General features: G+C 41.4%; 1 protein-coding gene across 1 annotated transcript in view; it reads right to left on the reverse strand.

Moving 5' to 3' along the window:
- The window catches only part of LOC132132696 (protocadherin Fat 3-like), a 65,857-nt gene that overhangs the window by 36,775 nt on the left and 3,827 nt on the right, over nt 1-25,255 (reverse strand). Inside the window, exons 2-10 of the mRNA XM_059545179.1 lie at nt 19,848-20,165; nt 10,388-10,449; nt 7,792-8,106; nt 7,466-7,676; nt 6,851-6,922; nt 6,071-6,207; nt 5,365-5,640; nt 4,767-4,977; nt 446-4,540 (exon numbers count right to left, since the gene is read on the reverse strand). Of these exons, the coding sequence (XP_059401162.1) occupies nt 446-4,540; nt 4,767-4,977; nt 5,365-5,640; nt 6,071-6,207; nt 6,851-6,922; nt 7,466-7,676; nt 7,792-8,106; nt 10,388-10,449; nt 19,848-20,165 (5,697 nt within the window). The remainder of the gene's footprint in view (nt 1-445; nt 4,541-4,766; nt 4,978-5,364; nt 5,641-6,070; nt 6,208-6,850; nt 6,923-7,465; nt 7,677-7,791; nt 8,107-10,387; nt 10,450-19,847; nt 20,166-25,255) is intronic.

Genomic DNA, 25,255 nt, shown 5'->3' on the forward strand with positions numbered 1-25,255 from the left:
ACAGAGACCAAACCATCATTTCCATAAACACATTACAGTGTTTATATACTGTAAGGTATTATTGTTCCTTATGTTGAATAAAACAAACTGCATATACTGTATTTCATAAACTGCACTGAACACACCAAATTATAATGTGCTAACACGCATCAAAATAACTCTAAGAGCATGGTAATTGAACCAGAACACTTAGGGAGACTTTTGGATAGGGTATATACAGTATCCCAAGTTATTGGAAACATTAACTGAGCTTAATTATACCAATCTGTTCACATCCCCAGATGGGCTTTAAACAAAGTAATGTGACACAAAGCAGATGGCTGTTTACTCATATAGCTTTTGCACACTTAGTTCATTAAATTAAACCCTTTCAATGTGATTATCTTTCCAGGAGAGCCTCTGTGTGCCATTAAGCCACTGGAAGATGGCGTAGTTTAATACGCACCTGTGATATGGAAGCTGACTAGACGATTCTGATCAGAGCTGTCCCCATCACGAGTGCTCAGCACGGAAACCACCTCTCCCAGAGGAACACTCTCTCTCACAGTACCTCTGTAGTACTCCCTCTCGAAGGTAGGGGGGTTGTCATTAACATCTGTGATTGCAACAGTCACTATGGCTGTGGAGGAAAGTGAGACACCCTCACCTAGATCAGATGCCACCACGTTGAAAGTGTAAGATGGACACATCTCATGATCCAGGTCACCGAGAGTGGTGATCCAACCAGTTTTGCTGTCAATAACAAACATAGCACCAGCGGCAGATTTAGATTCACTAGCTTTGTCCTGCTCTTGATTTAGGGTCGGGCCAAGGTTGTAATAAACCTGTCCATTAGAGCCCCAATCAGGGTCAAGCGCTCGTACCTGGATAACCCGTGTACCCCTAGGCATGCCCTCCATAACCATGGCCACATAAGAGCTTGTTTCGAATAACGGTTTGTTGTCATTCACATCCAGCACCTTGACTTCTACATCCACTTCAGACATGGACTCAACCATTGCCTGTCTCATGGTGGCTGCAACTTTGAAACGGTAAATGTTGATGAGTTCATAATCAAGGGGGTTAACAAGCCTTAGAAGTCCAGTTTCTCTCTCAACCAAAAATGTCCTATGCTGGTTACTCTCCCCAGTCTCTCCATTTACCACAGAAAAGAAAGCAGTCTGACCAGGACTTAAGTACACTGATCCCAAGACTGTCCCAACAGGTGTGTCCTCTGGGACCGTGTAAGAGTACTGAGGTTGGGTGAAGGAGGGAACATTCACATCAGGTGGCAAGACATGAATAAATGCAGACACAAGGGAATGTTTGGCTGGAATGCCTCCATCAGTAGCTTTGACAAAAAAGGAGAGGACTGTTCCTCTAAGATGTGCCATGCTTCCCTTTGTGACCATCCAGCCACTATCAGGCTCAATTTCCAGCACATCCACTAGAGGAAGCCTTGTCTCACTGTACAACGAGTAGCTAACTCTGCCATTATCACCGAAATCTGGGTCCTGAGCCTGGATCTGAGTCACCAGTGATCCCATTGGCAAGTTAGCCTTTATGCTAACTCTATACTCTTTAGCCCTGAAACGTGGAGCATTATCATTTTCATCAGCAAGTATTACCCTAACAATGCAGAAGGATGCTCTTCCCCCACCATCGAGTGCCATTACAGTTAGCACAATGTCTCTGTTTACTGGGTTCTCTCTGTCTAGTTTCTGAGCTGTAGTTATCAGGCCATCGGCTCCAATGTAAAACTGAGTCTTTCCAAGATCACTGATAAAGGAATACATGATCTGACCAAAAATCCCAGAGTCGTTGTCTGTGGCACGCACCTGAATGACTCTGGTCCCTGCAGGTGCATTCTCGCGGACTTCTGCCAAGTAGAACCTTTGACTGAAGACAGGGCTATAAAGGTTGGCCCCCAGGACTCGAATGTTCACCTGTGCAGTGTTGGTGAAGACCCCATCTGATACAGACACATTGATGTTGTATGCTGGCCGTATCCCCTGTCTGCGCTGTCCGGACAAGGAAATTACACCTGTCTGAGAGTCTATAATGAAGTTAATTTTCTCATCTCCTGAAAGTATGCTGTACCTCAGACTCTCGGCATCTGAGCTGTCTACATCAGAAGCCTGGACACATGTCACAATGTGCCCTCTGGGAGCCAGTTCGCTCACAAAAGCTTCATAAAGTGGCTGGCTGAAGGATGGTGGGTTGTCATTCACATCACTCACCAAGACGGTGACCGTAACCTCACTGCTTTGGGATGGGGAACCATTGTCTGTTGCCCTAACGATAAAGCTGAAGCTCGGTGTAAGTTCACAGTCTAGTAGACGGGCTGTTAACACAAGTCCACTAGTGCTGTCAATTTGAAAGTAGTCTGTGCTGTTAAATCCATCAGAGAGGATTTGATAGCTAATTACACTGTTTTTTTCAGAATCCTTGTCAGTCGCCCAGAGCTGTATCACACTAGACCCAATCATTGAATTTTCTGGCAAAGTGGTGGTGTATGATACATTACGAAATGCAGGGCCATTGTCATTGACATCCACCACAACTATGTCCACATCTACTTCAGATCTGGCTCCAGTTAGAGCGTCTGTAGACCTGATGCTTAACCTGTAGTAGGGTGTGATTTCATAGTCTAAAGGATATATGACACTAATTACACCACTGTCAAACCCAATGTCGAATTGAAAGGCGGGATCCCCTTCCACAATAGTGTATATAATGTTTTGGCTCTCTGGACTGGTGGCATTAATGCATAATATGGGAGTAGACACTGCAATATCCTCTCTAACTGATATCCCATAAAAAGACTTGTCAAACACAGGCATGGCCTTGTTCACAACTGTAACTGGAAGCTCTACAACAGTGAAGAGGGAAGGGTAGCCTGCATCACGTGCAAGGATGACCAGTGAATATTCAACATTGGACAAGTCTGCATTAAAGGCCTTTTTAAGAGTAAGCTCTCCAGTAAGCTTGTTCACCTCAAAATGTGGATGATCCTCCTTAAGCTCGTAATATAAAGCTCCATTTATCCCTTTGTCCAAATCTGTCGCAGACACCTGGAAGATGGATGAGCCAGGTTCTGCATCAACCTGCACAGCAGCATAATATGGAAGGCCAAGAAACTCAGGGGCATTGTCGTTAACATCCTCAACTTCAACTCTTACGGTTACTCTTGCAACTCGCAGCTGGTCATATTCTCTACGCGCCTCTACCACCAGCTCATACAGTTCCTGTTGTTCTCGATTGAAAGGAACTCCTGAGGTTTGAATGACTCCTGATGTAGGACGAATTGTAAAATGTGTCCCTGCATTCAAAAGTGTGTACTTAAGTGGTTCATTTAAGCGGTTTCCTACAGCATTTACAATGCTCACAGTAGTAATGTTCACACTGTTCTCTGGTACAGAGGAGGAGTATATGGTTTGACTAAATAGGAGACCACTGTCAATAGCCTCCCTGACTAACACAGTCACGAGTGCTGTGCAAATGTACCGCCCATCTGACACTTTGACATTGAAACGATAACGGTCTTTGGAGAGTTTATTGTTTTTGACTTTGAGTATGCCTGATGATGAATCCATTTCGAATTGCTCCAAGTTGCTATCAGACAAGGAATACATCAGGTCAGTGGTCATATCTAGATCAGTGGCCTCTACTCTCAGAAATTCAACCCCAACATATGTTGGAAGAAGCAAAACAGTGTCATAAGCTTCCTGTGAGAACTGAGGCGGAGAGTCATTGATGTTCATAACCCTGATTTGGACCTTGGCTGGCTTCTCTGCTGTTAGTTGAGGCCTGCCACTGTCCCTCACATTAACAGAAAAATAAAAAGCACTGAATGTTTCATAGTCCAGTTTAGCTATAGTTCTGATGGAGCCTGTCCCTGAGTCCACAGTAAAGAACAGTTTTGCTGTGTCCTCCACAATCTGGAAGACCAGGAGGGCATTGTGATTCTTGTCAGCATCAGTAGCTTCAATTACCAGGGGCTTTCCATCCTCACTTATCACCACACTATTGATGGGGGCTGCCTCACTGATAGTTCCTGTATATGAGAACTTCTGAAAAACTGGAGGATTATCATTTTCATCAACTACTTGGATACAGACGGTGACACTGGAGGCAATCTTAGCCATGTTTATGGCCTGGATGACCAGCATGTATGAGGAGGTTATCTCAAAGTCAAAGTTCCTTTGAGTTGTGATGACACCTGTGTAACGGTTTATTTTAAACCTCTTTTCATCATTTCCCTGTATAATGTCATAAATCAGTGTGGTTCGGCTAATTGCACAGACCAATATGACAAAAGTCCCAATAGCCACATTCTCTGTGATCTCAGCCTGGTATTCTTGTTGGGCAAACTTTGGACTTGAGAAATCAGACAGAGAGATGGTGATCCTAGCAGTAGAGGTGCTACTTAATGCTGGAGTACCTCCATCTGTGGCTCTCACGGTGAGGGTATAAAAGCCCACAGTTGTAAGGTCTAGCTCTCTGGCTACTGAAATTATGCCAGATAGTGGATCGATTTCAAATATGCCACCAGTGTTGCCTGTGAAAGGGGAAAAAAATGACAGATGCCGGTCAGTTCATGATGAAAAAGGGCATGTTGGGTAAAGGATACATCAAAGATAAATCTTAAGTTTTATGACAGGTTAAAGAAATGAGCTAATGCATCACACTCTGTTGAACAGACAATCAGTTTTACTCAAAACAGCTGAACAATGGAAATGTTATCAGGAAGCATAATAAATTCAAGAGCTGAGAACAGTGTTTACCTGCATCAATTGAGTAAACTATCTCCCCATTTCTCCCGGAGTCTTTGTCTAGTGCGAGCACCTGCAAAGCTGATGTTCCTGGAGGGGCTGACTCAAACACTTTACTGTCATAAATAGTGCGACTAAAAAAGGGAGGCTGGTCATTGGCATCCACCAAGGTTACAATAATCCGTGCCAAATCTCTATAATAGGGAAATTCTTGATCTTTTACCTAAAAAAATAAGACGAGAGACAGATTCTCTAAAATAATATATACTGTAAAGAGCAGATACAGTGGGTTTTATGAGTACACACTGATTAAAAATCTAAAAAGCTTTTCATTTTGTTCATTTTTCATGAACACTTTCATATTTATTTATTTTTGTTATTTATGATGTTGATAATATACTTTAAAAAAGTATAAATGTAAAAAAATATATTTATAATAATACTTGACATTTTTATTACCTCATTAAATTCGAAAAATGCTAATAGACAAGCAATTTTATTAGTGACCTCGGACCTTTGGACCCCACTGTCTGACACGTGAAATGGTAGGTTTCAGCTTTGAAATCACTAATCAAAATACATATTTAATAATACAAATGCTATTTCTCACCATAATAGAAAGGATGTGGTGAGTGCGGGTCTCATAGTCCAGTCGATCTGCTGTGTACATGACACCAGTACCAGGATTGATCCTAAACATCCGCATGCTTGCCGGATCAACGCTGCCATGGATAGAGTAGCTCAACTTTGCCCGTTCGTCCTTGTCCCTTGCCCGGACACGCAAGACCTCAGTGTCGGCTGGCGTATCCTCAGACACCAAGACTTCATATGTACGCTCAGAGAAAATAGGACTGTTGTCATTGCTGTCCAAAACCTTAATGTAAATCTGTAGATAGAGCAGACAGAGAGACATTTTTAACTTTTCACAGAGATAATGATCTCATTTAAATAGATGCATGAATAATCTACATTGCTGCAATAGGTACTAATGTCAAAACAGCTTAAATAAGAATTAGAAAAAGCACATGCTAGAGTGACAATATAATGTGTGTTTCTGTGACACTGGAATACTCACCAGCCCCTGGCATATCTGAAGACATTTTCAGAGAAGATTTTATAGATATCTCTTCCACACAGCAAACTTGTATTGATAAAATTAGATAAAAGCTAGCACACTGCTAAAAGTCTTACAGACATTTATCTCTTAGATATTTCAACCACACCAGCCTGTGTTACTCTTTATGCTTGTTTCTAGCAAAGTTAGCAGACATCTGTTAGGAAAAGTTTCCAAGAGGCTTGTATAACTACATATATACCTGTGTAGTAGCGGTGTCTGTCCCATCTGTCACCTGTACCGTCATGTTGTATAGTGACTGTGTCTCTGCATCTAGAGGTCTGGCTATCACTATGGTCCCCATCCCTCTCTGAATATCAAATGGACCATCATAATTGCCTATTACACCAAGAAATCACAGTCAGCATGAAAAAAATAAAAGTGACAGAAAATGCTTTGCATGCACTTATTTATCCAATGAAGAAGTAAAGGTATAGCAGAAAATCTCAAGGTAAAGAAGATCAAGGTAAACACTCTACAAATCGAACTGTAATGCAGTTTGGCACATCTGTGAGTATTATTTTTTTTTATGTTTCATAGTAATTCAAAGTTTCACAGTGATTCAAAGTTTCACAGCTTTCAAAACATTAATGGCTTTATGTTGGGATCTTTTCCATCAGCCTCCGGTCTCTTATCTTCAACTCCCACAAACATCTGTGTCAAGTTCAGGCGTCTCCACTGCAGATTCCCAAATCATTAATTCAGGTCCATTCTGACGGATAAGGGCAAACTTTCAGAGCATCTTTAATATGCATTGCATGCATCTGTTCCAATTCCACTCAATTTCCACTCCACTTAAGTGAGATCAGAAGACCCAATGTGTAGAAGGTATATCAGCACTCAAAGTGTTTACAGGATTGAGCGCTTCACGTTTGCCCAGCAGCAAATGGAGTTTTTAAAGCGAGTATCTAAAAGTATCAGATAAACAAGCCAACCCTTCACGCTTAGGAAAATAACTACAAAATACTGACAGTTAGCCTACCACTATCAGAGGAACAGTTTCCACCACAGGAGCTCTGTGGGATATAAAACATCTCCCGGGACATTCTTCCACCTTCTCAGAGACAGATCCAGATGAATGGACAGAAAAAGAAAACAGAAAACTGACATTGTCAAAACCTCATATTAAGCTAAACAAATTCAAAAACAACTATTTTAAAATGCTTACTCATACAGGAATTTTCTAAATTTACACAAGTGATTCCACCATGTGGGACAACATCTGCAAAGCTCAGCAAAATCCCAAATACTCAGTGGGTTTAATCAAAATGACCATCTTTAAATACATTTTAATTGACTAACTTAACCATTCATGCATCTTCAACTAAGAGTAAACAGTATAGGTGCAAATGATAAATATGTAGAAGAGCTGTAAGCAACAAGCAAATGGAGTAAATCATTGTCAGAATAGTTTACCACAGATGTCCACTCCTTTAAATTACATTTACATTTACTCATTTATACGCACTGTTTTATCCAAAGCAGCCGAGGAATGCTACAAGACAAGCAATTCATCCAAAGCAGACAGTAACATCAGTAATATCAGGGACAACCTGACTTAATTTATAACTGGTACTGCTGCATTATTGATGCTCACCAATGATGTCGAACCATAAAGGAGTTTCAGTCTGCCAAACCGAGACCACTCCAACCGACTCATACACTTTGGCATTTTCCGCCACTGTGAAGTTGTAAATGGCTGTAGTAAATCGCAAGGCTAGTGGCGAAGGCACAGGCTTCCGAATCCATTCAATATGCAAACGGGCTGTCGACCACTTCTGAGGGGTCCCATTGTCAATGGCTTTTATCTGAAAAAATATGAAATAAAAAAGGCTGAAAACTTTAAACTGTTTAAGCTGCATATGGGAAAAAAACATTCATTAATATCCATTGACTGAAGTGCCCATCTGTTTGATACTTTACAGTGAGTATATCATAGCCACCAGCTGTGACCATCTTCCTGGAAGACACCATGGCTGTCTTAGCATCGATTACGAATTTTCCGTCATCATTTCCATCCTCGATGCTGTATGTGAGATCTGCATTAGACCCTTCGTCTCCATCATAAGCAAATACTCTGTAGACAGGATCACCGCGTTTGTTACGGTCCCGCTCCGGAAGTCTGATGCGGTAAACAGACTCTTTGAATTCAGGCGTATTGTCATTCTCATCCTGAACATGCACTATCACCCAGACAGTGGACTGCCTGAAGATCCCTCCTCCATTCATAACTGTAACCTAGATAAACACATATAAACAAAATTATGGTGAAAAATGCACAGCTTTTGAAGATAAAGCAGGCAGTGCATTTTCATTTCAGTGCCAATATATTCAATTTTAACAGGCCAAGGAAGCTGCAAATAGAGTTTTTACTCTGCACGTATGTTTCCTTCTCTCTTCATACGTTCATTCAAAAGATTACCCTTCAAAAGTTTGGGGGGGTTTATTTGAAAGAAATTAATATAATGATGAATTAAATTGATCTAATGAATAAAAACACATAATGTTACAAAAGATTTATTTTTCAAATATATGGTGTTCTTTTTATTATTTTTGTTCAAACACATTATGGTTCGCCACAAAAATATGAAGCAGCACGGCTGTTTTCAAAATTTTTAATAAGAAGAATTTTTTCTGGAGCAGTAAATCAGCATATTAGAATGATTTTTGAAGGATCATGTGACATTGGGTTATCATGCTGAATATTCAGCTTTGCCATCATGAATGTATTACAGTTTAAAATACATTAAAATAGAAATTGTTATTATAATTTTTAATAATATTATTTACTACTGTTTTACAAAAATTTTGAGTTCAAATAAATGCTGCCTTCACAGCAAATCCACATCTCTCTCTCTCCATTATCCAGATAAATAATAGAAAAAAATACTAAAATGTCTATAAATAAAACTGTCCCTATTCAACCTCTATTTTAAAATAAATGAATAGAAAAATACATCAACACAGACGTATTCTTTGGAGCTGGAGATTCTCAGAACTTGATCAGACACTGGCCACAAAATAGGCGCCAGGGGCATTTTACACCACCGCAAAACTCACAAGCAGCAGATCATGAAAGCCTCTAAAAACTAAATATTTAATGGTCACCATCCACTACAGCGGCACTCGCCGGAGACACTGATGCCTGGGCCGCTGTCAAAGCAGGTGCCTTCAGGCGCTAGATGTAGGATATGAACTTTGAAACTTGCTGCAGAGTGAATCATCATTTAGTGAACACAAAAATCAATGGCCCTCATTCCACTCAGTCCATGTAGAGCAGGGATCACAGGAAGCCACACCCATCCCATTGATCAGTGTTACTGTACTGCCTTTATTGTCTGATCAGTAATTTATTAGCTGACAACCAGACTGTATGAATTTTGGTGATAAAAAAAAAGTGTCCTTGGTCAGTATATCAGTATAGTCACTCATAACGCAAATATAGACAAGTCATTTGCTGTACTGCACCTTATTATAAGACATTAGGAATAAAAAAGCAGACATCCTGCATGTGTAGATCCATTCCTCACTCAATATTACAATGATTCTCCTTATTTCCAATGACTCCAATAGTGAAAAGTGACAAAATGACATACAGCCTAGTATGGTGACCCATACTCAGAATTCGTGCTCTGTATTTAACCCATCCAAAGTGCACAAACACACCGTGAACACACACCCGGAGCAGTGGGCAGCCATTTATGCTGCTGTGCCCGGGGAGCAGTTGGGGGTTCAGTGCATTGCTCAAGGGCACCTCAGTCATTGTATTGCTGGCCCGAAACTCAAACCCACAACCTTAGGGTTAGGAGTCAAACTCAAACAGATCAATAAATAAGTCAGTGTGTATCCTGTATGACAATCAATAAAATTATTGAGGCTGCTGATGGGTAATCATTTTAGCCTGTTCTGTAGTTACATCATAGTTACATCATAGTTTCATTACTACTTACATGACTTAATTTTATGAACTAATAAAACTGCCCTTGAAAATCTATGAATCAACGCATTTGCTCACCCAAAATTAAAAACTATAACTTACTTGCATTCATGTCATTCCAAACCTGTATGTTCTTATTTATTTATTCAGTTTAATAAAAAGGGGGAATTTTAAAGAATGGACATGCTCTTCTTTACCATACACTGAAAGTTAATGGCTGTCAAGCTTCACGTCTGTTTTTTTTAAGCTTGTTTTTTTTTAAGCTTGTTTTGAAGCTTAAAAGCAAAATGCAAATACAGTATACTAATCAGCACAAGTCTTAAGCATTGATAATAATAAGAAATGTTTCTTAAGCACCAAATCAGCCTTTTTAGAATAATTTCTGAAAAATCCTGTAACACTGAACGCTAATCAGCTTTGTCATTACAGAAATAAATTAAATGTTAAAATAAAATGGCGATATCAAGATGGAAGAACCCAAACTGAACTTCAAATGGAAAGCATCATTAATGGCAGTTTTTTTTTCTTGCTTGAATTACTACTTTTAAGGTACTATCTGACAGGTAAAGAAGCATTTAGTACCTCTAGGAAGTGCTCTGCTTGTTGCTCTCTGTCCAGTTTCCTTGACGTGGTGGTGATGAGTCCTGAAAACATAAAATATATATATAAAATGTAATAAGCAACAAAATTCCATGACAACTATGCAATGAAAGAGCTGCAACAATCAGCATGGAAAGCTGCTCCACTCGACAATGATTAATAACATGTCAGAAAGGATGCATAAATTTACACAACACCGTTTGTTTACTGCAGAAAAAAAGAGCAGCTCACGACACAATGGCCTTTGGCGTAAACCCACAGATGGCATGTGGAGAATGCATAGGGTTGTTTTTTAAACCCAAGGTTGTTTTAAAAACACTTCAGTGCAGACATAACAGCAGAGATAGGGAACAGGAAGACATTCCTGAATACGAATGCTTACTTAAGGCACAAGACATCTGGATCCTGGAATCTGAAGGTAAATAATTTTAAGTAGGTCTATGGGTTTGATGACAATTCCTGCTGTGGACATATTGACAAGCTGTAGAGAAGAGGGCTTGAAAATCTCTAAAAGAAATATAGAAAAAAAAATATTTACCCATCCTCATCTCGTTCAAAGCCCATATGGCTTTCCCTCTTCCATTGATCATGAAAAGAATAGTTATATCAAGAATAGTTTTGGACTATAGTGTACATCAGTAATATGGATGAACTTTTTTTTTATCCTTTTTGAAGCTTGAGAGTGCATTTCTCCTTCTGTGTTCCACAGAACAAAGTAATAAAATGATATAAAGTCATTTTCTGATAATCTGTTTTTTTAAATAATATACACCATGTACAAATGTATTCCAAATTTCATAATTATGAAGAACAACTGCCACCGTTTTAGCACAAGTTCCCATTATCTACCTAACATAAATCTATTGTATGTGCTTTCTGAGCCAGTGATTCTCTGTGAAATATAACCATGGCAACAAAAGAACTCCTGATGGCACAGGTTGCATTGCACTGGAATCCACAGTATTCCCTAATGTGTGTCATCCAGAGAGACACAATTAGAGAAATTAGAGGAGCTAAGAACTCACAGAGCTGATGAGGGACTGAAGCACAAAGAGGAAAGTGTAGAAAAAGGATTTTCCCTCATAAGCCACACATTTAAATACAGTATAAAGAGATTGTTGGGAGGTCATTTGTAAGGAGTAGAATTTGTATGACTCTGAGATATGACTCTGTTAGAGGCAACTGCTCTAAACTAATCATCAAACATGTACTCTCTATTTTCAGGGTGCAGTAATTGGTTGCCGGCTTAGTCACAGCAAATTTGTTTTTATAAAAGAGCTCACAATGCAATTTATCTTAACACTTTAGGCTGAGTTCAACAGACAATCACAAAAAGAGAGCTAGATAAGTGGGGAGCAATTAATATCAGCTTTTTCCCAGCAGTGGCTGAAGCTAAAGTAGAATCTATGACTGCAGTCCAGGGTCAAACTATAAAATGTTCAAGGATTAATACTTTTGAGTTGATTCGACCATACTTTCATTTCCTTCTGCATTTTGCTTTTCATATATTTCATCCTTGAACATTCATACCAGTTCAAAGGCTTCCACATGAGTGTATTACCTCTCGGCTCACTACATATCAATGCATCCACACACTCGCTTACATCTCATTATATATAGAGTTAGATTTATTGAGCTTAAACCTCTGTATTCCAGTGTAAATATGTGGTGCTGCGTGCTAACTTGGAGGGATTTGCTGATAGTAGAATAAAAAGCTTTCCTGCTGGCAGCCAAACCTTGTTTAATGAATTCACTGACTACAGCTGCATACATAAGCTCCCATTACTCACTTCTCCAATGACAAGGAAAGCAGCACCTCAGTGTAATCAGCAGTCCAGCATGCACCCAGCATGCCATGAGATCAGAACTCTGCATGTGTGTTAACACTTCACACTAAAATGTCCTGACACTTATTACAGTCTGAGCTGCTCAGTTTGTTTAGTAGTACTTGTGAAAGCATTCGTGAACATGATGGAGAAGTTGGACTGGAGGAGAGTGCACTGAAATTTCAAAGGAAAATATGATCAAAGATTATTTGCTCACAAATTCAGAGGGAAATAAAATTATTATTTATTATATATTTATATAAAAATGTACATTAAAAAAAAATATGTAGTATAATCACATGTATATATTACTAAATTTGCATTTTTATATTAAAGATGTAAATGTTTAAATGTTAATGATACAAATTCATGTGGTATAATCTCATATATATATATATATATATATATATATATATATATTTGTGGCAGGGGAGGTGTGGTTCAGCGAGGTCTGCGACGGGAGAGAGAGTGAGGAGATCAGCGGTGGTAAGTGAGTTAAGTGAGAAACAAGTGACACCTGCTTCTCATTGCAGTGATTGGCGTGGGGAAGCAGTATTTAAGCCGGCTGGGAACCAGAGGAAAGTGAGAGACCTGAGGACTCGTGGGAGAAAACGACCGACAGAAAGCGAGAGCCTGAAAGTATCAATGTTATGATTTATGCGCATGTGGCGCGACTGTGTGTTTCGTTCATTTTGATTCAGCATAATAAAGTTCCCACGAGCCTCAGTACGCCGACCCTGGTCTCCTTCCTTCTCTGCCATACGAACTTTATCACACTGGTACCGAAACCCGGGAAGGAAGGAGAACGACGCCGCCATGCAAACCCCGTCAGGAACATCGGGAACGCCGTTTGCGGAGCTCATTACATCGCTCGCGGGCCTGCATCAGGAACAACATCAAGCCCTGATGGAGCTGCGAGCCGACCACGAACATCGGTTTCAGGCAATGATGCAGGTCCAGCGGGAGGACCGCGAGCTGTTCCGGAGCATGCTGGACCGGGAGGTTCGGACGAGGTCGGCCTCCCCCAGTTCCAGCCCTGCTGCCCACATGCCTCTTACGAAGATGGGGCCAACAGATGATCCGGAAGCGTTCCTCGATTTGTTTGAGAGGACGGCCGAGGCGTGTGGGTGGCCGGAGGACAGCTGGCCGGTCCGGATAATTCCGCTGCTGTCAGGGGAGGCCCAGAAGGCTGCTCAACAACTGCCCGTCCAGAACCTCCTGGTATATGCAGACTTAAAAAGAGCAGTGCTCCAAAGGGTCGGCCTCAGCCCCGAGCAGCACCGTCAACGCTTCCGGTCGCTAGAACTGACCGAAGTGGGCCGGCCCTTTGTCTTAGCCCAGCAGCTCCGGGACTCCTGCCGCAAATGGCTGTTGGCCGGAGGAAGCGACGCCGAGACCATTATCAACACCGTGGTGCTGGAGCAGTTCATCTCACGACTCCCGAAGAGGACTGCTCAGTGGGTCCAGTGCCACCGGCCGGCGTCGCTGGATCTGGCCATCCAACTGGCGGAGGATCAGCTGGCGGCGTGTTCCGGGGTCGACGAACCCCTTCCATCTGTCTCTCTCTCTCTCTCTTCCCCCCCCCCTCTCTCTCCTCTTCCTCCAAAGCCTGTCCCTTTACCCAGGTCTCGGTACACGGGGCCACCGAGGGCCGCACCCCGTTGGAGAGCAGGGACGGAGCCGGCCGCCATGTCACGGGGTCCGGCCAGGGGAATGGGGCCGCCGCACGGGGAGGGTCTGGCTGAGCGACCAGCTGCTTCCCCACGTCAATCACCTGACCCACTTCCAACCACTAGGGTGGCGGGGAGGCCTGGGCCGGCCTGCTGGCGTTGCGGGGATCCGGGCCATTTTGTGGACCGGTGCCCGGTTATGGAAGTGGGGACGTGGGTCCGGATCCCGGACGACCCGCAGGCTGCCCCCGATCAAGCCGGGTTGTACCAAATACCCGTGAGTATTAAGGGGGGTACCTATCAGGCTTTGGTGGATTCAGGTTGTAACCAGACCTCCATCCATCAAAGCCTGATACAATCCGGGGCATTGGATACGGGCCGCGTGGTTAAGGTGAGGTGTGTGCACGGGGATATAGTGGAATACCCCATAAAAACCATAGGCATCAAATTTAGGGGACAAAAGCATTATGTGGAGGTGGCCGTTAGTCCGCGCCTCCGGCATCCACTAATCTTGGGTACCAATTGGCCAGCTTTTGAACAATTATTGGGGTGTTTAACAGTGGATGCCTCTGGGAAAAAGAGAGGCCCGGTTAGCGGGGCGTGCGCTCAGGTGGGAGAGTCTGTACCCGGACCCAGTGGGGAAGCTTCAGGGGAACCGAGCGAGTTGGTGAGGCTAAACCTTTCCAGCCGCGATGACTTTCCCCTGGAGCAGTCCCAGGATGAAACCCTTAAACATGCATTCGAGCAGGTCCGTTCCATCGATGGGCAGGTCCTCCATCCTGACCGCGCGCTCTCTTATCCGTATTTTGCCGTTATTAAGGACCGGTTGTATCGAGTGACCCATGACGCTCAGACAAAGGAAGATACGGCCCAATTATTAGTACCTAAGAGCCGTCGGGAAATGCTTTTCCAGGCGGCACATTGCAATCCAATGGCGGGGCATTTGGGTATGACAGCCACGCTAAATCGTCTAATGACCCGATTTTTTTGGCCGGGCATTCACGAGAACGTCCGCAGATGGTGCGCGTCGTGTCGGGAATGTCAGTTGGTGAACCCACCGGCCACCCCAAAAGCGCCGTTGCGCCCTCTACCTCTAGTGCAGGTCCCCTTCGAACGAATTGGTATGGACCTCATCGGGCCATTAGAACGATCCGCACGGGGACATCGTTTTGCGTTAGTCATAGTGGATTATGCAACACGATATCCCGAAGCAGTGGCGCTCCGCAATATCTCGGCGAAGAGTGTGGCGGACGCCCTGTTTCGTTTAATCTCCCGCGTGGGAATCCCAAAAGAGATTCTCACGGACCAAGGCACCGCGTTTATGTCACGCACGTCACACGAATTATACGAATTATTGGGCATTAAAGCGGTACGGACCAGCGTCTATCACCCACAAACAGACGGACTGGTCGAACGATTTAATCGCACTTTGAAAACAATGATTCGTAAATTCGTACAAGAAGACGCGAAAAATTGGGATAGATGGCTAGAGCCCCTCTTATTCGCTGTGCGCGAGGTCCCCCAAGCCTCCACGGGGTTTTCCCCCTTTGAGCTTCTTTACGGACGCCAGCCCCGCGGGGTGCTGGACGTCCTAAAAGAAACTTGGGAGGACGGACATTCGGATAGCAAAAATGAAATTCAGTATGTCATGGACCTGAGAGCAAAACTCCATACACTGGGGCGGCTCTCAATGGAGAATTTGCTTCAGGCCCAGGGCAGACAAAGCCAGCTGTATAACAGGGGAACTAAGCTCCGAGAATTTGCACCGGGAGATAAAGTGCTCGTATTACTGCCAACCTCCAGCTCCAAATTATTATCAAAGTGGCAAGGACCCTTTGAGGTCACACAGCGAATAGGCGATCTCAATTATGAAGTAGTACGAACAGATAGAGGCGACTGCAGGCAAATTTACCACCTCAACCTCCTTAAAAAATGGAGCGAAGAGGAGTCAGTGTTGCTAGCGACGGCAGTGAGCGGAGAGGAGGATCTCGGGCCAGAGGCGATCATTAAAGAAAAATCCCTCGCCCTGGCCCCGGGAGGGGATCACCTCTCGCCCTCGCAGCTCACTGACATTGGACAGTTACAGTCCGAATTTGCAGACGTGTTTTCGCCTCTACCTGGTCGTACTAATCTGATTCAGCACCATATTGAGACAGAGCCGGGCGTGGTGGTTCGCAGCCGGCCATATAGATTACCTGAACACAAGAAAAAGGTGGTTCAGACAGAATTAGAGGCGATGCTGGGGTTAGGAGTAATCGAGGAGTCCCACAGTGATTGGGCGAGCCCGATTGTTTTGGTCCCCAAAACGGACGGCTCGGTGCGATTTTGTGTGGACTATCGCAGGGTGAACGCAGTGTCAAAATTTGATGCTTATCCAATGCCACGGATTGACGAGTTGCTCGATCAGTTAGGTACAGCTCGCTTTTATTCGACATTGGACTTGACAAAAGGATATTGGCAGATCCCCTTATCTCCCATGTCTAGAGAAAAAACAGCCTTCACCACGCCGTTTGGTTTACACCAATTTGTGACGCTTCCGTTCGGCTTGTTCGGGGCCCCCGCTACGTTCCAGCGTCTCATGGATCGAGTGCTGCGCCCGCATGCTGCATATGCCGCCGCCTACCTGGATGATATTATCATTTATAGTGGCGACTGGCGGCGGCATATGGAGCATGTGAGGGCTGTCCTCGAGGCGCTGAGACGGGCGGGGCTAACGGCCAACCCGAAGAAGTGCGCGGTTGGGCGGGTGGAGGTAAGGTATCTGGGCTTCCACTTGGGTCACGGGCAAGTGCGTCCCCAAATTGACAAGACGGCAGCAATTGCGACTTGCCCCAGACCCAAGACCAAAAAGGAGGTGAGGCAGTTCCTGGGGCTGGCGGGATATTATAGGAGATTTATTCCTGGTTATTCGGACCTCACTAGCCCCCTGACTGACCTCACTAAAAAGGAGGTACCAGATACGGTCCAATGGACGGAGCGGTGCCAACAGGCCTTTACCCGAGTCAAGGCTGCCCTGTGTGGTGGACCGCTCCTGCACTCTCCTAACTTTTCTCTCCCCTTTTTGTTGCAGACTGACGCGTCGGACAGGGGGCTGGGCGCGGTCCTGTCCCAGGAGGTGGGGGGGGAGGATCGCCCGGTGCTGTACATTAGCCGGAAGCTCTCTAAGAGAGAGGCTAAGTACAGCACCATAGAAAAGGAGTGTTTGGCCATCAGGTGGGCGGTCCTCACCCTTCGTTACTACCTCCTGGGCCGGGAGTTCACCCTCTGCTCGGACCACGCGCCCCTCCAGTAGCTCCACCGCATGAAGGATACCAACGCGCGAATCACCCGTTGGTATCTAGCTTTACAGCCATTTAAGTTCAAGGTGATTCACAGGCCGGGGGCGCAGATGGCTGTGGCCGACTTCCTCTCCAGGAATGGGGGGGGGGGCTGCAGGCCGGATGGCTCCCCGGCCTGAGTCGGGCGGTGGGGGTATGTGGCAGGGGAGGTGTGGTTCAGCGAGGTCTGCGACGGGAGAGAGAGTGAGGAGATCAGCGGTGGTAAGTGAGTTAAGTGAGAAACAAGTGACACCTGCTTCTCATTGCAGTGATTGGCGTGGGGAAGCAGTATTTAAGCCGGCTGGGAACCAGAGGAAAGTGAGAGACCTGAGGACTCGTGGGAGAAAACGACCGACAGAAAGCGAGAGCCTGAAAGTATCAATGTTATGATTTATGCGCATGTGGCGCGACTGTGTGTTTCGTTCATTTTGATTCAGCATAATAAAGTTCCCACGAGCCTCAGTACGCCGACCCTGGTCTCCTTCCTTCTCTGCCATACGAACTTTATCACAATATTACACATTTTTATTTGTATATTAATGTAATTGACAAGTTTGTGCAGTATAATCTCATATACAGTATATGACAACATGTTTGTTAACCTGTTAACCTGCACCCAGATGCGTGCATCCTCAACTCCCCGTGTTCACACATGTCAATGTTTACGAATAGATTAAATGAAACGGGACAAATTTAATCTTGACAAACTATACTGTATATTATTATAAAGATCTAAGCCTCAAGCATCGACGACAGATCGCTGTTTTTCAAATTTGTGTAAGCAGTACACATCAAAGCATGAAGAATGAAAACGCAGTACATATCAGATTCGTCGTAATAACAAGCCATAAACACATTCACAGCTGTAAATCCCGGTTTAGTTAGAGAGGTAAGGGTCCACAGAACGACATCTCATGGAGCACGTTTAGTCCAACAAAGCAATAAGGTTGTAATATGGATCATAATTCCTTTGTTTACGTTTCAGTTCTTCAGCGACAGAACTGTTTGTGTTCGTTATGGAATAACTCACGCCCAGAAACTGCATCTTGGTAGTAAAAAATGGCATGGTTTTGTAGCGTACATTGTCACAAACAGAATGAGACGATCCACAAAAAAAAAGTGAAAGATAGTTCAAAAGATAGTTTATTTGAATTCTGGCGCTCTCTCGTGACGGCTCATGACGCATGCTCTGACGCACCTGTCAGCTAATGGAGGCGGAACTTAGCGATCACCCTTTTCTTTATTTGTCTACAGTTTTCATATATGTGTGAGTGTGTTTTATGTTGAATGTGCCTATATCTGCATGATTACCATCTGTTTTAATGCAAATCAGCTCGCTTTTACTGTGTAATCACAGCTATCAATGTAAACGGCATCTATATGAATAGAGAGTGGATTATTGACTTTATGGCGCATTTGTTTTATTACCATCTCTATAACTGGCCATCGGCACATCAGCACGTATTTTCATTGTAATTCATTGTAAATGCTGCATTTCTAGCAATCTCAGGATGTTCTGTAATTGGCATAAAAAGTTAAATAGCTTTTTATTTTTCTTATTTTTCTTACTAAAATTATTCTTATTGTATTTTTCTAGTGCCCAAATAAATCACTTATACGATGTCTAAGTTTCTGTCTAGTGTTTTATAATTGAAAAAATATATATATGCAGTGGTATGTTTAATGACTAAATAGTTTGTTGAAGCCTTCAATACAGTTGGTAAATATTTTTTTATATGGGGGGGGGGGGGGGGTTGACTAGACATAGTCTCAAAAAATATTAGCAGGAATCTCATTTTTCATTATATCTTCTTCAGATTTGAAATAGAAACTCAGGAGACATGTGTCTTTATACCCATTACTTTTCTAGATTGTTCCAGGACTGGTTTTATGCATTTTTATATCAATTAAAAAAAATTCAGTGTTGTAAAAACATTTTCAAAGGCTCTTCAGTATCTATAACTTTTAATATTTTTGAGCATTATCAAATCTGGTTGATAAAACGTAAAGCCCAAAGGGTTTTCTTTCCAAAGACACCAAAATGCTGTGTGTAACACACTGAAGTAAGGAACTGTTACAATCTTAAGATAGGTAGGGCACTTTCAGCTGCGAGTCCCATAATGGGGGGTGCTGGCTAAAAACAGGTTAAAAATGTAAATGTCAACTTTATAATGACAAATTCATACTGTACATACATTATATATATATATATATATATATATATATATATACATTATATATATATATATATATATATATGTATGTACAGTATGAATTTGTCATATATATATATATATATATATATATATATATATATATATATATATATATATTATCTTATACAGATCACTTATTAATTCCTAAGCAAATATATTATGTTGATTTAGTGATTACATCAAAATAATAAGTGATACATTTATCAGACATTTACTTAATAAATCACCTTTAAATTATCTTCAGAATTTAAATCTTTATAATTTCCAGCAAATATTGATATATGCAACTAAATGATTTGCCCAATTAAGCTGCAATTAACTTGAATCATGAAAAATATGGGATATTATATAATATAAGATTTTATGGGTTTTCTTGTTTCTTGAAAAAAAAAAAAACAACTAACAAAAATTACCTGTGTTGGAATCAATGGAAAAGAAGTTCTGAGGATTCCCAGCAGTGATTCGATACACGAGACGGCTTTCCGAGGCAGTAACGTCCGGGTCCTGGGCTTGGATACGGACCACAGACACATCTCTGGGAGAGTTCTCCATGACATATGGGTGGTAGATGGGTTCAGAAGTCAATGGTGCATTATCATTCACATCCTCCACCTGGATAAACACCTCAACAGAGGCAGAGAGAGGCACCACGCCACGGTCCACTGCAAATACCGTTAGCCAGTAGGAATCCTGAGTCTCACAGTCCAGGCTGCCAGAGGTGTAAATCATTCCTGTAAGAACAGAGAAAAAACATATTTAATATCACCTGTTTGATGAATTCAACAAGAAGTATTTCACAAAGTCTGTGAGCTCTTATGACATTTTTTATGACACATCAATCAGCACTCTGGCCTGAGTCAGCTAGGAACATTAACTTATTTTACGAGCAATCTATAACTTGGTATGTGATTCAACTATACTTTAAAAGCGTTCAACCCTACCATGAGTCAAACTTTGGTGTCAAACTTGATCAAACTGTGATGTGCCTAACATTTTGAGGAGATTACAGTCAAGCTGAAAGATTTTGGACACACACTTCCAGAAACCAGAGTCAGTTCAGCAGAGTATTCAAAACCAGAGCTGGTGTGGTCTGCCTAAAAGTGTAATTTCTCCTCAGATTTTCTCTGGGGAAATTTACTCAACAGTCAACGATACCTGAGACCAACCCAAAGCAATTCAGAGAAAATTCTTTTTTTTTTTTTTTTTTCAGAGGTTCATTCTCTTACTACAGTCTATTGCCCACAACTCAATTGTGAAACGATTAGATGCATATAAAATCATCAGCAGCAATAAGTGATTCATTGTGGGAGTGAGCTACACAGAAATCATTGTTATAGGGGTCAAAGGGGCTAGTTGTCACAAAAGGTTTTCTACAATTTACAGTAGTCTTTCTACATATTGTCTGAATGCAGTATTTCCTGTAGATTTGCTTATTTTGTGTAGATTAAAAATGTAAATTACATTAATGTATTCATTATTATAGTGCTGTCAATTTAATATGCTAATTAAGTGATTAATTCTAATATATATGATAAATTACCAGATGATTAAGTCTATAATCAGTGCCTCTTAATTTTGCAAATTAAATCCTCATATAATTTTTACCAAATATTGATATGTGCAATTCAATGTGATTCCTTAGCCTAATTTAGTTGTAATTAATTCCATACAAATTTTAAATAAATTTGGAGCCCTAGTTATACAATGCAAAATGTAACATGTTTTTTGTTTTTCATAGGGGAAAAAAATACTATGGTAATGCAATACATGAGATATGTGATACAGAAATTTACTGAAGTAAGAAGTGTGACAACTAGCCCCGGTCTACTCTTTATAACATTGTGTCTAACAGTCGGTTTACATTTTTGGTGTAATACAGTTACACTTTGCAGGGGACATGTTTGCCAAGCAGACAGATTTTTAACTGGTGGTGTCCAATCCGAACTGACATCTTAGACATACCACTAAGTTTAGATGGGCTGGGAATCCCACCGCGGGGGTACAACTGAGCTCAACTCAGAGACTGTATGACATTCAGGTGTACAGCACAGCACATCTAATCATTCCTGACCAAAGTGCTGTCTCTGTCATTCTGTGTTCAGGAGCACTTTGACACTGCATCAAGGGCACATGTAAATACGATCACTGATAAGAAGGGGTGTCACTGCCAGAATGACCCATTTTGTGGCCATGCAATGCGATGTGTTGATCAGTCAACCATGGCAAAGAACAAAACCACCCGGCCGTGAAGTGATTCAGCCGAGGGGATTCCGACTCTCACAGCCAGCATAAGCTGGGGAAAAAGAGGAGAACTCACACAGCATTCAGGTCCCTGATTCTTACTAAAACCTTAAAAACACTGAGAAGTAGGACCCCGGAGAGGACAAACACACAAAGGATATGGGTGAAAACTAAACAGGGACATCTGAAGCTGACTGAATTGTTGCTCAGTGAACTAACACAGTGTGACAGTACATTTTGCCTGGAGGAAATCTGTTATATTCACAATACACACCTTCAAAGAAAAACAAAACCATTTCCCCTTATTTTACTTTTAATCAACCTGTTTAAACAGAGAGCGATGCCACAAAACATATATACGAGGCAGACAAAAAAAGTACTTTGGCCTCATTCACTAATAATTTTGTGTATGTTCTCATGCAAAATTTCAGATGGATTCAGAACAGATGTATGCGCAGATAAACTTACTCTAACCCGCATTCTAATGAATCTAGATTATAATGAGGCAGCACTTGCCCACAGCTAGTAATTTGCATAAAATATGCCCAAACTATGACCTATGACCCAAACTATGTCAGTGTGTGCCAAAAAAACTCACAAGGGGTATTACTAATGTATTTGAAGTCATGGAATAGAATGTGAAAATATCTTGAGCTTGTGAGAGACCTTATTTCAGGCATTTAACCAAAAACCAATTCAAAAATCCTATCAGGAATTGGAAGTGATAAAATGTTTACTCATTGCTGGGTTTTGGCCTACAAAAATGTCACCCCTGCAGCAATCCATTATCAAACCAGTTAAAAACGCAATAAACAGTTTTATTGTGTTTTACATGATTGTGTTTCAGACCTGTCATTTGCCAGCTGCTCTTGTGTCAATTCAATCTCACTTTTACTTTATTTATACTAAATTACAAAAAAAAACTGTTTTTAGAAAAGTTATTACATCAACACTAATGTATTATAAAAAAAAAAAAAAAGTTTTATAAAAAAATTCAAATATTAAAAATTTAAAAACTAATTGTGTGAAAATGTCGTTCATATCAAATATAAAGAGCATATTATACATACATATACATATATATATATATATATATATACAATTACTGCATGTCTGAAGTCCCAGAGATTCTAAACATGTAAAAATATTATCAATGAAAATAAACTTCTTATTAACTCTTCAGTCTTCCTTTGACTAGTGTTCCTGTAGCTCAATTGGTAGAGAACTGCGCTATCAAGCGCAAGGTTGGGGGTTCAATTCCCCGGGAACACATGATAGGTAAAAATTGATAGCCTGAATGCACTGTAAGTCACTTTGGATAAAAGCGTCTGCTAAATGCATAAATTTAATTTACATTTTTTAATTTAATTTAATTTTAATTTAATCAAAACCCAGCAGAAAGAAATTAAAACTTTAATTCAGGACATAAATAACGTTAAGACATGAAGACTTTCAGATAGGCACTAAATAAGATTGGTCCATTTGAAGAAGGTTATCAAGCTGAAAGGTTTCTTTATGATCAGTTGTCATTAGATCAGCAAAAGTCAACACGTTTGAACCTGGCACTTAAATAAGCATTTTGAGCTAAAAATGGAAGCCTTTCAGACCGAAAATGAGGGTCAAATAAAAAGCATACCAATTAATCTAGATAGTTCCAGTTAAAGTGAATTTGATATATGATAGCTCACTAATGAGCCATTTCTTCTGCTTTTAAACATGATTTATTTATTTAACTGCAAAAGGAGTAAACTGGGGTGCAATTCAGTCTGAAATCTTATTAAATCCACATAACATATCCCCGAGTAAACAACCTTTGAAATTTGTAAAGATGTTAAAAATGTTTGAACTTTTTTTGAAATCATACATGAGAAAGAAATTCTACAAAACACGAGGCCTCAAATGAAAGAGAAGCAGATCTACATTAAGTGCCCGATTTTGTAAAGCATTTGAACACAAGAAACTAATTTGCTGTCGCAAAATGGACTAGAGCAATGCAAATTATTTTACACACTGCAATTGGCTTTCAGCTGATTGTGAATCTCAAACCACTGATCATGTCATTGAAAGCAGCACTAAATCCATCTGCTTAATTAGCTTTACAAGCCATTGCTTTTAGCATTTATCATTATTCATGAAAGTCAACCAACAGGTGTGTATTATAAACATCAAGGACTGCTTATGGATCTAGAGAAAAAGTAGAAAAATCAGTGCCGTGTCCTTCAACTGCAACAGACTTAAAAGGTTGATTATGTGTTTTGTGGTTAGCAATATCACAAAGAGGACTCAATTATCCTCTAAGAACTTGCAAATTACAGAAAGTAACCATATCAAATGCAAGTCACATTGACATGCATGCTATTTAGTTTAATAGCTGATGTTTTGCTGAAAGTAAAACGGTACTCATAATGCAATTTCATTACATTCATAACATATGGTGTCACCATTTTAATTTCAAATTCCCTGAGAAAAATTGTAGTACATATTTTAAGATGTAAACAATAAAATATTCATAGTTTGTGCTGAATTTAGAACATAATCAAGCAGAACTAAGCCATCAACTCATCCTTCATGTCTACAAACAAGATCAAGGGCAGTTCTTTTTATACCAGGTGTCTTGATTTGGAGGAGCTCACAAGCATTGTGCCTAAACATGCTGAAAAGGCATTTTTCTCGTTCAGCATAAATCTTTTCCCTGTCTCTTTCACTCTACTCCAAATCTGCATCTTTGTTATGGTCTGAGAGAAGTTTCCTCTGTATGCCATGAAGGAATCAATAGGAAAACCCTTGATATCTCCCCTGAATTACAATCAAAGTTCAAGAAGTTTGTAAGAGGAAGCGGGCTTGTGGTAAAGATCCTCGAGTCCCATATGCTCCAAAAATATGTTATCTTTCAAAAAGCAAAACATCAAACGTCTTGTGCATTGTGTGGGAATGTTCAGCACAAGCAGCCCTTTGCATAGGTGTCAGAGATTTTGACATAAAGGACTTAACCTGACTCTGGAGAAAAAGAAGCCAAAACTCAAATTAGAGCTGAACTTGTTTCTCGACAGGCGTCTGAGTGAGAGTGCACTCTGATTTATTTCCCAAAGTGTGGGCAGGAATACCAATGCCTGCTCAAAGCAGCAGAGCTCTCTGCCGATAAGGCCTTCATAAATCCCACCAGCTTTTTTAGTTCACTCTTGCATCTGAGCAATGAGACTTTGTATATAGGAATCACTTTACATACACACAACTTCAACCCAACACATCTCAACTGGGGACCAAGATCAAGTGGCTTTGATTTCTGCGTGTTTAGAAGTTTCTGCATGAACTGCCCACTTTCAATCATTTCAAAAGTCCAGTGACAACGACAAAGACTCATAACACACCATGCAATATGAGACCTGAATGGATCTCGGTAGGCGGATATGTAGTAGGCATGAGCCAATGACACTGTCCCTACTTGTCCCAGAGGTTTTACTTTGAAGATGAAAGACAACACTTGTTCTCATGTATCCGTTTCCCTACAACTTGTATGTTGCTGCTGGTAGGGCATTCAATTCTCTGTGGAAAATCCATGCCCATTTGAGGTTCTGGCACA

The sequence above is a fragment of the Carassius carassius genome, chromosome 49 (assembly GCF_963082965.1).
Source record: "Carassius carassius chromosome 49, fCarCar2.1, whole genome shotgun sequence".
NCBI classification, from domain to species: domain Eukaryota; kingdom Metazoa; phylum Chordata; class Actinopteri; order Cypriniformes; family Cyprinidae; genus Carassius; species Carassius carassius.